The sequence below is a fragment of the Schistocerca gregaria genome, chromosome 6 (assembly GCF_023897955.1).
Source record: "Schistocerca gregaria isolate iqSchGreg1 chromosome 6, iqSchGreg1.2, whole genome shotgun sequence".
Classification (NCBI taxonomy): domain Eukaryota; kingdom Metazoa; phylum Arthropoda; class Insecta; order Orthoptera; family Acrididae; genus Schistocerca; species Schistocerca gregaria.
In genome coordinates, this window is record NC_064925.1 from 521,078,924 (window position 1) to 521,094,847 (window position 15,924).

The 15,924-nt window shown below is 45.2% G+C and overlaps 1 protein-coding gene across 1 annotated transcript in view; it reads left to right on the forward strand.

The window, feature by feature from the left end:
• The first annotated feature begins 892 nt into the window (after window positions 1–892).
• The window catches only part of LOC126278002 (medium-chain acyl-CoA ligase ACSF2, mitochondrial-like), a 272,719-nt gene continuing 257,687 nt past the window's right edge, over window positions 893–15,924 (forward strand). Inside the window, exon 1 of the mRNA XM_049977692.1 lies at window positions 893–992. Coding sequence (XP_049833649.1) covers window positions 937–992 — 56 coding nt within the window. The 5' untranslated portion in view covers window positions 893–936. The remainder of the gene's footprint in view (window positions 993–15,924) is intronic.

Here is a 15,924-nt window from a genome sequence, read left to right on the forward strand (position 1 = left end):
AATACTCGAACTTATTAACAAAATTTGAAAAATACGTAGTTCGGAAGCTTTACACTAGCGTTCTACCGATATAGAAAAAAATAGCGTGACTAATATAAACAGTAACAATAATAATTCTACAGTAAAACGGGGGCCGGCCGGTGTGGCCGTGCGGTTCTAGGCGTTTCAGTCTGGCACCGCGTACCGCTACGGTCGCAGGTTCGAATCCTGTCTCGGGCATGGATGTGTGTGATGTCCTTAGGTTAGTTAGGTCTAATTAGTTCTAAGTTCTAGGTGACTGATGACCTCTGAAGTTAAGTCGCGTAGTGCTCAGAGCCATTTGAACCATTTGAACTAAAACGGGGAAAATCTCAATTACATTCGTATCTGCGTATGAGTTACATACGAGTGTGTCGTGTGAGTACAGCGGTAGTGTATTCAAACTTACACACTGTTGTCTCGAAAAAGATGAAATGGTTCAAATGGCTCTGAGCACTATGGGACTTAACATCTGAGGTCATCAGTCCCCTAGAACTTAGAAGTACTACCGTAGTGGTCGCGCGCTTCCAGACTGACGCGCCTAGAACCGCTCGGCCACACTGGCCGGCACAAAAAGATGAAATTATTTAAACTGCATTACTAAGCAGTTCCGTTCCACCTTACAGAGAGAGTCATCATCACTTGTTCTTTGATGGTGTCCCCAATAATCTGATAGGTGCAGTCCGCCACGCAACTTCTTCGAAATCATTATCGGTTACGTGATTTGTTATGTTTAGGAGAAACATCATCGCGCACGCTGACCCTCAATGTTAAAAGCGCCTGATTTGACGCTGCAGACGTCGCCTGAAGTGGTACTTATGAACGGATTGGGCAGAATTTATCTGCCGTTTGTTATCTGCTGCCGGCTTCCCATCAGAACAACTTTCTTGCTAAGCGTGTCAGTGGTGGCTGAGCAGAATGCCTGTCGTTACGAAACGGAAGATTTACCACGCGCTCGCCGTGTGCTACAGGCAGTAAGTAACGGCTCGCTGTAGCTGATGCTTGTTGTCAAATGTTGCGAGCACTGTGCGGTCGCTGCTTGGTTTCAAACTTCGTAGAATAACACGAAATAACGTTCAAATCGTGAGAGCAGTAACGTTAGACTTCAGTTGCCTGTTCGAAACTGAGGAGCCTTATTGAACTGTGTATCGCAGTCGTTCAGTGGTACGTGTGTTTTGTGCTTCTATGACAAGCTTCAGCCTGTCAATATGGAAATGGCACAGAAAGAGAGCAGTTAGTGTTGTTTTTGACGTTTTGGCTCAGATTTTCAGTTGTCGGACAATTAATCCAAAAGTTTGCTTTCCGATTGTCTGATGCAGTTCTTATTGACACGTTACGTGACATAGGTGTGATGAAACGTCGTGCATGTGGCAACGTTCCGAGCGTGAGGATTGACAGTGTGTAGGATGAAAGCACTATCGGCTGAAACAAGTAGAGCTGATTAGAATATTACTTTCTGTGCGGCACAAACACGCCGCGGCAGGAGCCACCGTGTCAGGTTTACAGCAGTTTGGCGACTAGCCGTGGCAGACACGGGGAACATCAGCCTGATGGTGAAACATTCAGGAAATCTAGTTACCCTGTGAGTGACAAAGAGAGCAGAGTTACCGGGTCAAAATTATTAAAAGCAGGACAGTATTTCACAAAATCAAGACATAGTTTAAAAAGAGACACTTTATTTTAGAATCAATAAATTGTTTACCTTGTACGTAGTGGGATAATAAGCATGCTCTAATCTCAATGACAGCAGAAAATAATACATTGAAAATCTGATGCAGAATTATGCAATGGTTTTAATTGTTACAAATACAATTTGTATGAGACTTGCACTGCGATTTTCTGCTGTTACAACAGTTCACCTGAGAAGACGACTTACTTCTAGTTAGTAGGATGCAATCGTATATAGCAACAGTACTCAATGCAACACCTCGAAACACGATAACACCGAAAAGAGCAATTTCAAAAGATTGACTAACAAGCTACTGTTTCAGAAAGTGAAAATATCGAGACAAGCTACAATTTTAATTCGAGATATCATATACGTCGACTATGCGAGCATCGTTTCTCTAAACAATTACACTACTGGCAGCGAATCTCGTGAGAAATATATTCAAAAATGGTTCAAATGGCTCTGAGCACTATGAGACTTAACTTCTGAGGTCATCAGTCCCCTAGAACTTACAACTACTTAAACCTAACTAACCTAAGAACGTCACACACATCCATGCCCGAGGCAGGATTCGAACCTGCGATCGTAGCGGTCGCCCGGTTCCAGACTGTAGCTCCTAGAATCGCTCGTCCACCCCGGCCGGCAGAAATATATTGCTAAGTGTGTCCAATTTATAATTCGATCCAATGACGCTACACTGCAATTCATTAGATGATGAAATGCAGCTTCGTTACCAAAAATGCCGGACGATTTCTAAAATAACAAAAGTACCGGGTGGACAAAAATCAGCAAAACCGGACATGTCCGGAAAAAGCAGGACGGTGGTAACCCTAAACGAGAGTGACGCACGCGGTACATTTCTGATAATTTCACAGTCAGGCATAATCGCCCTTTAGACTTTGCTTCGGCTGTCAAACAACGTAACAAAGAATTGAACACTTGATATTTCTTTGTTATGCAACACCGGTTTCTCTGAAACCAGGTAAGCATTCCAGAATGCTGATTCTGCCGGCGCCAGCGCCACTGGCGTTCTGTTTACATTTATAAGCAGAATACCACTCTTCCGAAAATGATCGTATTGCGATATAGGTTTGAAAACTAGGCCGATCTCTTACTCAGCACATGAATAATAATCTGCAGCGGAGTGTGAGCCGATATGAAACTTCCTGGCAGATTAAAACTGTGTGCCCGACCGAGACTCGAACCCTTTGCCTTTCGCGAGCAAGTGCTCTACCATCTGAGCTACCGAAGCACGACTCACGCCCGGTACTCACAGCTTTACTTCTGCCAGTATCTCGTCTCCTACCTTCCAAACTTTACAGAAGCTCTTCTGCGGGCGTGAGTCGTGCTTCGGTAGCTCAGATGCTAGCCGACACGGTAGCTCAGCGTGTTCGGTTAGAGGGTTTAACTACCTTCTTTAATAAACAAAACTGAGTGAACGGATCAACGAACAACCAGAACAAGTGTCATCGGACGTCCGTAACGAACAAAGTCAAAGGACAATATAGAACAAAATGAGATTAAAAAAAAAATGGTAGAGCACTTGCCCGCGAAAGGCAAAGGTCCCGAGTTCGAGTCTCGGTCGGGCACACAGTTTTAATCTGCCAGGAAGTTTCATGAATAATAATATTTCTTCTACAATCATGTTGCAAAATGCCTGTTTGTTAAGCTTTAAATATCTGTTTTCGTGTCCATGACAATGTATACAGATTGTTTTTATAAAACCCTTTACACACCTGCAGCATATAGAAGTCACTGAGTACATGATTATATGTTTAGGAAGCTATGCACGGAGACGGGCCATCTGCTGCTTCAAAAAACGTATAAAACAATGTTTTCCACTCTGTCTGCTGTGGTAAAGAGTAAAGGTCATTCGCTGTGTCTTACTACATTTATAACAATTAGAAGTGCAATCCTTTTTTTTCATTTTTTGAATTATTCTTCTTTCATTCCTTGCCAAAAGGGAACTTCATCACTTACACTATTTTTTAAAGAACCAAATACATTTTCTGTTGTGCACCTGTTTAGTTTACATGACTCTTAAGCCTCTAGATAGTACCGAGTCAGAAAAATTTATCAGTATTACAGTATGGCTGAACGAGCGTTTATAGCATGGAGTTTACTGAAAAAATTCGTTATGATTCAGTACGAAAAAATAATTCTTCGCTTCACTGTACATAGCGTGACTCCATGACGATGTTACAAACTTTAACGAATGATGGAGAGAGGTAAATGTGTCAGTTTGAGATAAGGGATCCTGGTCCGGAAACGACAGAGTCAGATGTTATAAGCGCAAATAATGATTTAACACCTCTGACTGTGCAATACCTGTACTGGTACTATTGTTGCAAAGACTCGAGGGTGGGCAACTTTCTGAGGTGGTAGTATGAACCAAAGCAAAAAAAGAAGTCTAGTACACATGAGCACTTAAGTGTCTAACTTAAGGCTATGGGCACTTGTACAGCGCACGTGTTTCACAGTAGCGGAATCCGTCCCCGGTAGCTGGTTGGTCGGTCAGCGCGCCAGAATGTCAATCCTATGGGCACGGGTTCAATTCCCGACTGGGTCGGAGATTTTCTCCGCTCTGGAATTGGGTGTTGTGTTGTCCTAATCATCATCATTTCATCCCCATCGACGCGCAAGTCGTCAAAGTGGTGTCAAATCGGAAGACTTGCACCCGGCGAACGGTCTACCCGACGGGAGGCCCTCGTCACACGGCGATAGTAGCGAAGACGAACAAATGCTCACAGCTCTTAAGTTACGCATTTTAGGGCCCATGTTTTCTAGACTATTTTTTATTGTTTTGGTGCATATTGTTACCTATGAAAGTTGCCTACCCTAGAATATTACCAATAACTGTACCGATACATGTATTCCACTGTATTTTCGCTTATTAACTTTACGACTCGGTCTTTTCCGGACCAGGGTCCTTTATTTCAAATTGACACATTTACCATTCTCCATTATCCTTCGTAGTTTGTAACGCCATCACGGGATCACCCTGCATATTAAATAATTAAATCTGTCCTGTAACATTACGTGAGCTGTAAGAGCAGTGTAACAAAAATGGTGAAAGCAGTCTGATTTTTCAATCACTTGTATCATTTGATGAGAGTTTCTGTATTGTTTTTATAGCATGAGAAGTCAATAGGGTTTTCTTCTTCAAATTTGAGATTTTGTTCTGAAGGAAAAGTCGATTTATGGGTAGTACCATGTAAATACTGATTCCTGGAGGGAGGCACATTTGGAAGTAGCTACATCACTCCTTTCTATACGGAAAGATTCTTTCGTCAGCGCATTTAACTGAAATAATTACTAAGCGTATTTTCATTATTTCTGAGACACGGTTGCTCCAAGAGATGAATCTGAATGAATTTCTTTTAGCTGCCAGTAACCAACAAGCTGAATAATAGTCCATCTCCATTCAGTTATCTAACTTTGTCAGATTCAGTGCTTCAGAACTAATGTAAGAACTACTCAGGTTGTCCAGTTAACAGTGCTGCTGACGGTTTTCGTTGGTTAGAAATGCCTCAGTGGAGTATAGAACGGTGGCGAGCAATTTTATGGTTCGATTTTGTCGAAGGTTACAGTAGATTATTGCGTTAGAGTAAGATGCGCATCATGTTAATATCGATCTACCCTAGTCCAAATAGTCCAACACAAATATCACCACCTTCTCCGGTCACAGAAAATTTGGTCGATTTTTCAATAAAGAATGGCCCTGCGTGTGTAATTGATTAACAGAGGAATCATAATTTTTCCCACAATGCTGAAGAGAACTTGTTACTTGCATAGTCGGTAGCAGTAGACAGGGGAAAAATATTATGTACATATACGTGATGAAGAAGTTTATTCAATAAACTTATATATAAGACAAAACAGTCCGAAAGCTAATTTGAACAAAGGTGCACCCGTAGTTTTTGCAAAATTGCTTTCAGACCTGAAGAGAGACTTTTCCAATGCTGCGATCGTAGTTCCCGTTGGTAAGTAATTTGTTCTTACATATATTACAATTCTGACTGCTGCTCTATACAACGTAGCTTCGTGATCATCCACGAGTGTGTATACCGATTACTATCTGCAAATATCAACATTGGTGGCAGTGTGAATAACAGTGTAACACACGAATGAAAGAAAAAGCTTTAATGCGAAACTACTGGGTGCTTACAGGCCTTATGACTATTTTGTCTGGTGCTATGAAAGCTCCACTCCTATTACGATATCAAGTTAAGAATATAATGTACGTTGCTTTCGCTCAGTGGCCACGTGTATACATCAAATCAGAGACTAGTAGCTGATGTATCTCTGTGACAATACAAGCTTTCTCCAGAGAACTTCAGATAAATCTTTCTCGCAATAAATCCTGATATGGCCTATCTGTTGTCAGCGATAAAGCCGGCTCTGCTTTTTCAGCTGTAGCTGTGATTTCCGTTCAGCGTTGGAAGGCTCGCCAGCGTCAGAGAGAGATTGCTTTGAAACCGAGCAGCTGCCCACCGAGGCTGTTTGCACTGGTGGCGCCTAGTTCCGAATAGATTCAGGCGGATAAATCTTTTAGTTTGTGGACAGCACCTAAGAGCGCTTACGCACTAGAATTTGTCTCTGATTTGTAAGTTCTTTTTTTGTTAATTTGTCTTCCTGCGTTTTTTTTACGAAAAACACTATAAGGTCAAGGTGTAACTGGAATGTAACTTTCCGCTCTTTCTGGGCATCACTGATCACTGATTAGTAAGGAAGGTGTTTCGTAAATGAGCACTACATTACAAGAGCGTCACACTGTTTAACAGGAACAGAAAGAAAAGAAGGAAGAAGGGGCACGCCCTCAGATTACGGAAGGACAACAAGGGAAAGGAAGATCGACCGTGCCCCTATCAAAAGAACCGTACCGGTATTTGTGCCTTAAGCAATTGAAGGAAATCATAGAAAACTTAAACCAGGATGGCGAAATGGGGATTTCCACCGTGCCCTCCAGTCCAAGAGTCCAGGGTCTCACTGCTAAGCCATCTCTGTTGATTTGCTTCGATCACTTTAACTTATTTATTTAAACGAAACTCTTCGGAAAAACTAACATAGAAGGAATGGGGTGTTCGCAGAAAGAAATTGACAATAGTGAAAAATAGCACGTTGAAAGTTTTTTGTCGACTGTCAACTTTCAAAGTTACCCTTTCCAATGCGTATTATGAATCGCAAGCACATTGCAAAGATGTTCTGTACCAAATGATCGTTTACTGAAGATATCGCAATATTTATCTATTTGAGTGAACGCGTGTCAGTGGAGAGGTATGTACACGGTGACCCGGAAGTCCGTTAACATTTGAAAATGCGCAATTCACGGAATAATATAGGTTGTTGTTGTTGTGGTCTTCAGTCCTGAGACTGGTTTGATGCAGCTCTCCATGCTACTCTATCCTGTGCAAGCTTCTTCATCTCCCAATACCTACTGCAACCTACATCCTTCTGAATCTGTTTAGTGCATTCATCTCTTGGTCTCCCTCTACGATTTTTACCCTCCATGCTGCCCTCCAATACTAAATTGGTGATCCCTTGATGCTTCAGAACATGTCCTACCAACCGATCGCTTCTTCTTGTCAAGTTGTGCCACAAACTCCTCTTCTCCCCAATCCTATTCAATACTTCCTCATTAGTTACGTGATCTACCCATCTAATCTTCAGCATTCTTCTGTGGCACCACATTTCAAAAGCTTCTATTCTCTTCTTGACTAAACTATTTATTGTCCATGTTTCGCTTCCATACATGACTACACTCCATACACATACTTTCGGAAACGCCTTCCTGACACTTAAATCTATACTCGATGTTAACAAATTTCTCTTCTTCAGAAACACATTTCTTACCATTGCCAGTCTACATTTTATGTCCTCTCTACTTCGACCATCATCAGTTACTTTGCTACCCAAACAGCAAAACTCCTTTCCTAATCTAATTCCCTCAGCATCACCCGACTTAATTCAACTAAATTCCATTATCTTCGCTTTGCTTTTGTTGATATTCATCTTATATCCTTCCTTCAAGACACTGTCCATTCCGTTCAACTACTCTCCCAAGTCCTTTGCTGTCTCTGACAGAATTACAATGTCATCGGCGAACCTTAAAGTTTTTATTTCTTCTCCATGGATTTTAATACCTACTCCGAATTTAACTTTTGTTTCCTTTATTGCTTGCTCAATGTACAGATTGAATAACATTGGGGGTAGGCTACAACCCTGTCTCACTCCCTTCCCAACCACTGCTTCCCTTTGATGTCCCTCGACTCTTATACTGCCATCTGGTTTCTGTAAAAATTGTAAATAGCCTTTCGCTCCCTGGATTTTACCCTGCCACCTTCAGAATTTGAAAGAGAGTATTCCAGTCAACATTGTCAAAAGCTTTCTCTAAGTCTACAAATGCTAGAAACGTAGGTTTGCCTTTTCTTAATCTAGCTTCTAAGATAAGTCGTAGGGTCAGTATTGCCTCACGTGTTTCCATATTTTTACGGAATCCAAACTGATCTTCCCCAAGGTCGGCTTCTACTAGTTTTTCCATTCGTTTGTACAGAATTCGCGTTAGCATTTTGCAGCCGTGACTTATTAAACTGATAGTTCGGTAATTTTCACATCTGTCAACGCCTGCTTTCTTTGGGATTGGAATTATTGTTTTCTTCTTGAAGTCTGAGGGTATTTCGCCTGTCTCGTACATCTTGCTCACCAGATGGTGGAGTTCTGTCAGGACGGCTCTCCCAAGGCTGTCAGTAGTTCTAATGGAATGTTGTCTACTCGCGGGGCCTTGTATCGACTTAGGTCTTTCAGTGCTCTATCAAATTCTTCACGCAGTATCATATCTCCCATTTCATCTTCATCTCCATCCTCTTCCATTTCCATAATATTGTCCTCAAGAACATCGCCCTTGTATAGTCCCTCTATATACTCCTTCCACCTTTCTGCTTTCCCTTCTTTGCTTAGAACTGGGTTTCCATCTGAGCCCTTGATATTCATACAAGTGGTTCTCTTTTCTCCAAAGGTCTCTTTAATTTTCCTGTAGGCTGGATCTATCTTACCCCTAGTGAGATAAGCCTCTACATTTGTCCTCTAGCCACCCCTGCTTAGTCATTTTCCACTTCCTGTCGATCTCATTTTTGAGACGTTTGTATTCCTTTTTGCCTGCTTCATTTACTGCATTTTTATATTTTCTCCTTTCATTAATTAAATTCAAAAATTCTTTTGTTACCCAAGGATTTCTACTAGCCCTCGTCTTTTTACCTACTTGATCCTCTGCTGCCTTCACCACTTCATCCCTCAAAGCTAACCATTCTTCTTCTACTGTATTTCTTTCCCCATTCTTGTTAATTGTTCCTTTATGCTCTTCCTGAAACTCTCTACAACGTCTGGGTTAGTCAGTTTATCCAGGTCCCCTCTCCTCAAATTCCCACCTTTTTGCAGTTTCTTCAGTTTTAATCTACAGTTCATAACCAATAGATTGTGGTCAGAGTCCACATCTGCCCCTGGAAATGTCCTACAATTTAAAACCTGGTTCCTAAATCTCTGTCTTACGATTATATAATCTATCTGAAACCTGTCAGTATCTCCAGGCTTCTTCCATGTATACAGCCTCCTTTTATGGTTCTTGAACCAAGTGTTAGCTATGATTAAATTGTGCTCTGTGCAAAATTCTACCAGGCGGCTTCCTCTTTCATTTCTTACCCCCAATCCATATTAGCCCTACTATGTTTCTTCTCTTTCTTTTCCAACAACTGAATTCCAGTCACGCATGACTATGAAATTTTCGTCTCTCTTCACTACCTGAATAATTTCTTTTATCTCATCAAACATTTCTTCAATTTCTTCGTCATCTGCAGAGCTAGTTGGCATATAAACTTGTACTACTGTAGTAGGCATGGGCTTCGTGTCTATCTTGACCATAATAATGCGTTCACTATGCTGTTTGTAGTAGCTTACCCGCACTCCTATTTTTTTTTATTCGTTATTAAACCTACTCCTGCATTAACCCTATTTGATTTTGTATTTATAACCCTGTATTCACCCGACCAGAAGTCTTGTTCCTCCTGCCACCGAACTTCACTAATTCCCACCGACCTGCCCGATTAAGGGATCTCACATTCCACGCTCTGATCTGTAGAACGCCAGTTTTCTTTCTCCTGATAACGACGTCCTCCAGGGTAGTCCCCGCCCGGAGATCCGAACGGGGGACTATTTTACCTCCGGAATATTTTACCTAAGAGGACGGCATCATCATTTATCCATACAGCAAAGCTGCATGCCCTCGGGAAAAATTACGGCCGTAGTTTTCCCTTGGTTTCAGCCGTTCGCAGTACCAGCACAGTAAGGCCATTTTGGTTAGTGTTACAATACCAGATCAGTCAATCATCCAGACTGTTGCCCCTGCAACTACTGAACAGGCTGCTGCCTCTCTTCAGGAACCACACGTTTGTCTGGCCTCTCAACAGATACCCCTACGTTGTGGTTCCTCCTACGGTACGGCCATCTGTATCGCTGAGGCACGCGAAGCTCCCCACCAATCGCAAGGTCCATGGTTCATGTGTGTGGGGGGGGGGGGGGGGGGGAAGGGGATAATGTTGTGGCTGGCAGGAGAGCCAACCGTATGGTTAAAGGAGGCCGATATGCACGCGTTTTAGCTCACGCAGGCTGGCGTGAGGTCTGGAACATGCCAAGGGAATTAGAATTGAGAAAAACGGACGTAGCTGGTGGAATACTTAACTTTAATCCACTAATGGAGAACGTCGCTCTTTATGGTACATGGTTCACAATATCAATAGTACGGATACTGGCGCCTTGCTAGGTCGTAGCAAATAACGTAGCTGAAGGCTATGCTACCTATCGTCTCGGCAAATGAGAGCGTAGAAGTCAGTGAACAATCGCTAGCAAAGTCGGCTGTACAACTGGGGCGAGTGCTAGGAAGTCTCTCTAGACCTGCCGTGTGGCGGCGCTCGGTCCGCAATCACTGATAGTGGTGACACGCGGGTCCGACGTATACTAACGGACCGCGGCCGGTTTAAAGGCTACCACCTAGCAAGTGTGGTGTCTGGCGGTGACACCACATTGCTCCCCCGAAAAACGGCGTACGGTTGTGGCATAAGGCTTCCGCCCGCCATGGGGAGCACCGCATGTTGACGTATGCGACGAGGTGGGGAGCCTAACAACAGGCGAGGCTGTGCCACCCGCACCCTGCCATTCGTGCCGCGGGGAGCTAGGAATCGCTTGAAAACCTGCTCCAGGGTGCACACCAACATGCGGTGTATGCGCCCGTAGAGAGGCAGGAGGGGCCGAAGGGTCGATCTCCATCGGGCCGGAGTCCCCGACGGGCGAAGACGACATATGGTCCGGAGCGGGCAAAAGTTCCATGTCGTAGAACAACTGGTCCCGGGAAGCGATCGGCGGCGCGTGACCCAGGGAGGCGCGCGACGGATGCAGCGGTGCGTCTACTGCGGGCGTCGCCGGCGGGAGAACAGGCGGCGGCGGCGGCGGTGGTAGCGGCGCGTCGCCATGGGGCAAAATGGAAGGCAGCGTCGGTAACACCTGGGGTTGAGGCGAGCCAGTAGATGGGTCCCCGGGGCGCTGACCGGACGGCACCGTCGCTGAAAGCAGACGGCGAACGGCAGATCCCGTGCGACGACAGAGGCGCAGCTGATTGAGATGTCGACGCACCTCACCAGAGGCCCCCAAAACCGGAAACATAGCGCGTCCGAGGCAGCGAAGAATGCGCCCTTCGAGCCAACTCCGTGAACCTCGGTAGTGGCGATAGTAGACAACGTCCCCTGGAGCAAAAGCAGGTGTCTGCCGCTGCACAGGAACCTGATGCGGCGGATGTAGCAAAGACATCAAGGTTCGATGAGGGCGACCGTGGAGCAACTCAGCCGGCGAGCGACCATCGCGGGGCTGAGAGCGATACGAGGACAAAAAGAGCAATAACGCGTCCTCCCGAGAATGCGACTCTTTCAGCTTCAACATCTGTGACTTGAAAGTCCTGACCAATCGTTCAGCGACACCGTTGGACTGCGGCGAAAACGGCGCGGACGTCAGATGTTGAATACCTTTGGCCTTGCAGAATGATTGAAATTCTGCGGACATGAATTGTGGGCCATTGTCGGAAACAATAGTCTGTGGATAACGCTTGGATGGTGACAGATGACGTTGTGGAAGGCATCCGGACAACAAAAGGAAAATTACTGAATGAATCTACCACCACCCACCATCGAGCATTCCAGAATGGACCAGCAAAATCGATGTGTAAGCGTTGCCAAGGAGAAGTGTCTTTTGGCCATGCAAAGAATTTCCGCGGTGGTTCTGATTGTTGTTCGGCACACACCATGCAAGAAGAGCACATTTTCGTAATCGCGGCATCGATTCCGAACCATGTACAGTGCTGACGAGCAAGTTGTTTCGTTCTTACTATGCCCCAATGTCCTTGGTGGAGAAGCTGTAAGATAGAGGACTGTAACGAACGTGGGACCACGACCCTGGACCGATCATTATCAGAACGCAACAGCAAAACACCACGTCGAACAAAAAGTCTCTCCTTGTGAGCAAAACATCGGCGAACCAACGGGTCCCCGATCCGTGACTTTGACAAGGGCCATTGCGTAGCAACAAAACGCGGAACGGGAGCAAGGACAGGGTCGGCAGCTGTGGTTGTAGCTACACGACGAAAATCAATCGGAAACGATTCGACCACGTCATCGGTTTCCGCATCAATGAACATGCAAGCAAGTTCGGAGGAATCGAATGCCTTATCCTCAGCAACAGGCAAGCGGGACAACGCATCGGCGTTTCCGTGCTTAGCAGTGGACCGATACAAGATATCGTAGCGGTACTGCGAGAGGAAAATAGACCAGCGAATGAATTTCTGCGCTGTACGTGGAGGTACAGGCTTGGTCAGATGAAACAGCGATGTCAAAGGTTTGTGGTCTGTGATTATGGTAAAATGACGACCATACAAGAAATCATGAAACTTCGTAACACCAAATACGAGAGCCAATGCTTCTTTCTCGATCTGTGAATAATTTCTTTGCGCAGACGAGAGCAATTTGGACGCAAAGGCAATAGGGCAATCGTGCGATCCATCTTTGTGCGCAAGCACAGCTCCGATCCCGAAATCCGACGCATCCACCATCAACAAGAGGGGCTTCTGAGGATCGAATGGCGTAAGGCAAGTATTGGAAAGCAACGCCGATTTCAACTGGCGAAAGGCGCGTTCGCATTCCGTCGTCCAGACGAACGGAACACCTTTAAGGCGTAAGCGATGAAGCGGAGCTGAAATGGAAGAGGCGTGTTGTATATAACGGCTATAATAATTAATTTTTCCCAGCACACTCTGTAGCTGCTTCAAATGCTGCGGCGAAGGCAAGTCTTGTATGGCACGAAGGTGCGTGGGACTGGGATGTATGCCTTGGGCATTGATTACATGTACCAGGTAGGGCAAGTCCCGCTCAAAAAACGCACATTTGTCCTTCTGCAAGCGAAGACCATTTTGTCGCAAGAACTGAAATAATGTTCGGAGATTGGCCAAATGTTCTTCTTCCGTCTTTCCGAAGATCACAACATCGTCCAGATAATTTGCTGCAGTAGGGATTGACGCACAAACAGTTTGTAGATATTGCTGAAACAATGCAGGGGCGGATGCACACCCGATTGGCAGTCGTTTGAATCGATACAAACCAAGATGCGTGTTAACCACCAAAACGCGCTGGGATTCTTCGTCCACCGGTATTTGCAAGTACGCATCTGCGAGGTCCAACTTCGAAAAATATTTACACGGGCACAGTTTGTCAAAAAGATCTTCCGGGCGGGGTAATGGAAAAGTTGCAATCACTAGTTGTGGATTCACTGTTGCCTTGAAGTCCACACAAAGTCGCAACTTTCCGGCAGGTTTTGGCAAAATTACTAAGGGTGATGCCCAGAGAGAAGTCTGCACAAGTTCAATTACACCTTGTGATTCCAAATCGTGTAATGTTTTTGCGACCTCATCACGCAATGCGTGGGGAACATTGCGTGCTCTGAAAAATTTCGGTTGCGTGTTTACTTTCAGTTCCAAATGTGCTTTATAGTTCTTAGCGCAACCGAGGCCCGGTGAAAAAATGTCTGCAAGTTCTTCACAGAGACGAGAAACACTGTCTGAAGGCACAGTCTGGGACACTGATAGGACCTGATTTACTATAGACAAGTTAAACAACTGAAATAAATCGAAACGAAACAAGTTCACTGCAGAAGAAGAACGAAGGACGTAAAATGACACAAGTTTTGTCTGTACTTTGTAAGTTGCAAGAAGGCTGCACTGTCCTAACACAGGGATACGTTGCCCTGAATAGCTTGTTAACTGAACATTTGCGGCACGCAACGGAGGTGTGCCCAGCAGTTTGTAAGTGTCTTGATTGATCAGTGAAACTGCAGCTCCGGTATCGAGCTGGAATGGTATGACTTTGCTGTTAATGTCCAAGTCTCCAAAAGTTTATTGTCCTGCTGACGACAAGAGCGACTGTCTCGTGCAACGTGAACTGACACTGGTACAGAATCACTTGCGACATGACGGGAGTTCCGGCGATGTCGACGCACACTATTTTTGGGACGAACACAGTCACTGTTAGAGAGAGTGGCACTGGGCGGAGTGGAATAAACTACATGAATTTCCATGGGCGAAGTGTCGCGAGCCGGAGTATCCTTGTTTCGATTCCGATTTCGGCGCGAAGCAAAGGGCCTGGAACGGTTTTGAGCTTCCGATCTGAGTTTTTTCTGGCAAACACTCTGAACATGTCCTTTTTTATTACAATAAAAGCAAATAGCTTGGCGTGACGGGCAATTCTCACGCGAATGTTTAGTAGCACACCGCGGGCATGATTTGATCACTGCATTTGCGTGCCGGCGCGGTACACATGGCTGAGAGCCTGGCGGCAGCGGCGCGGCCGGGCGCGAGGGCTGTTTACTGCTCCGGTTAGCTCGCCCGGCGAGCCGGTTAACCTGACACACTGCTGGCGAAGTTTCAAATGATTCCTGAGCAAAGTCAAGTGTGTCCTGCCGATCCAATATGTCCATCACTTGTTGAAGGGAGGGATTTGCTAGTTTCAAAATCTGTTCCCTTATACGAACATCAGAAACGTTCTGTGCAATTGCATCACGTACCATAGTATCTGAATAAGGGAGTCCACATTGACACTCAAAAGCACAATCCCTAGTAAGGCCTTGCAAGGTTACAACCCACTCCGAATTAGTCTGACCTGCCGTACGTTTTGTACGAAAGAAGGTATACCGCTTGGCAACTACGTTGACTGATTCTTTGAGATATGCATCTAATGCAGACAAAATTTCTTCGTAGGACAGCTACGTCGCGTCGGGGAAATAATTTGACTATCACACGGTACGTGGTCACGCCGACAGAAGACAATAAATAAGGCTGCCGCTCGCTACCTTGAATTCTGTAGGCGGCGAGATGGAATACAAATTGGCGTGACCACTCCGTCCAGCTTTCCAGCGCAGCATCAAAAGGTCGAAAAGTGGGTGCAACAGCGTGTTGTGGCTGCGTTAGCCGTGAAGCGGGTGCTGCCGCATCGTTTTGCATCGCACGTTGACCCTGGACGAGCTGTCCAAGGGATCCAGTAAGGCCTGCGTCTGCTGATTCTGAAAGCGATAAAATTCGGACAGTACATCTGGAGATTGTGGCGAAGCCATTACACAAGTAAATCAGGGCAATTTAGATAAGAACACTTTTACTCTCGTCGCCAAATGTTGTGTTTGGCAGGAGAGCCAACCGTATGGTTAAAGGAGGCCGATATGCACGCGTTTTAGCTAACGCAGGCTGGCGTGAGGTCTGGAACATGTCAAGGGAATTAGAATTGAGAAAAACGGACGTAGCTGGTGGAATACTTAACTTTAATCCATTAATGGAGAACGTCGCTCTTTATGGTACATGATTCACAATATCAATAGTACGGATACTGGCGCCTTGCTACGTCGTAGCAAATAACGTAGCTGAAGGCTATGCTAACTATCGTCTCGGCAAATAAGAGCGTAGAAGTCAGTGAACCATCGCTAGCAAAGTCGGCTGTACAACTGGGGCGAGTGCTAGGAAGTCTCTCTAGACCTGCCGTGTGGCGGCGCTCGGTCTGCAATCATTGATAGTGGTGACACGCGGGTCCGACGTATACTAACGGACCGCGGCCGATTTAAAGGCTACCACCTAGCAAGTGTGGTGTCTGGCGGTGACACCACAGATA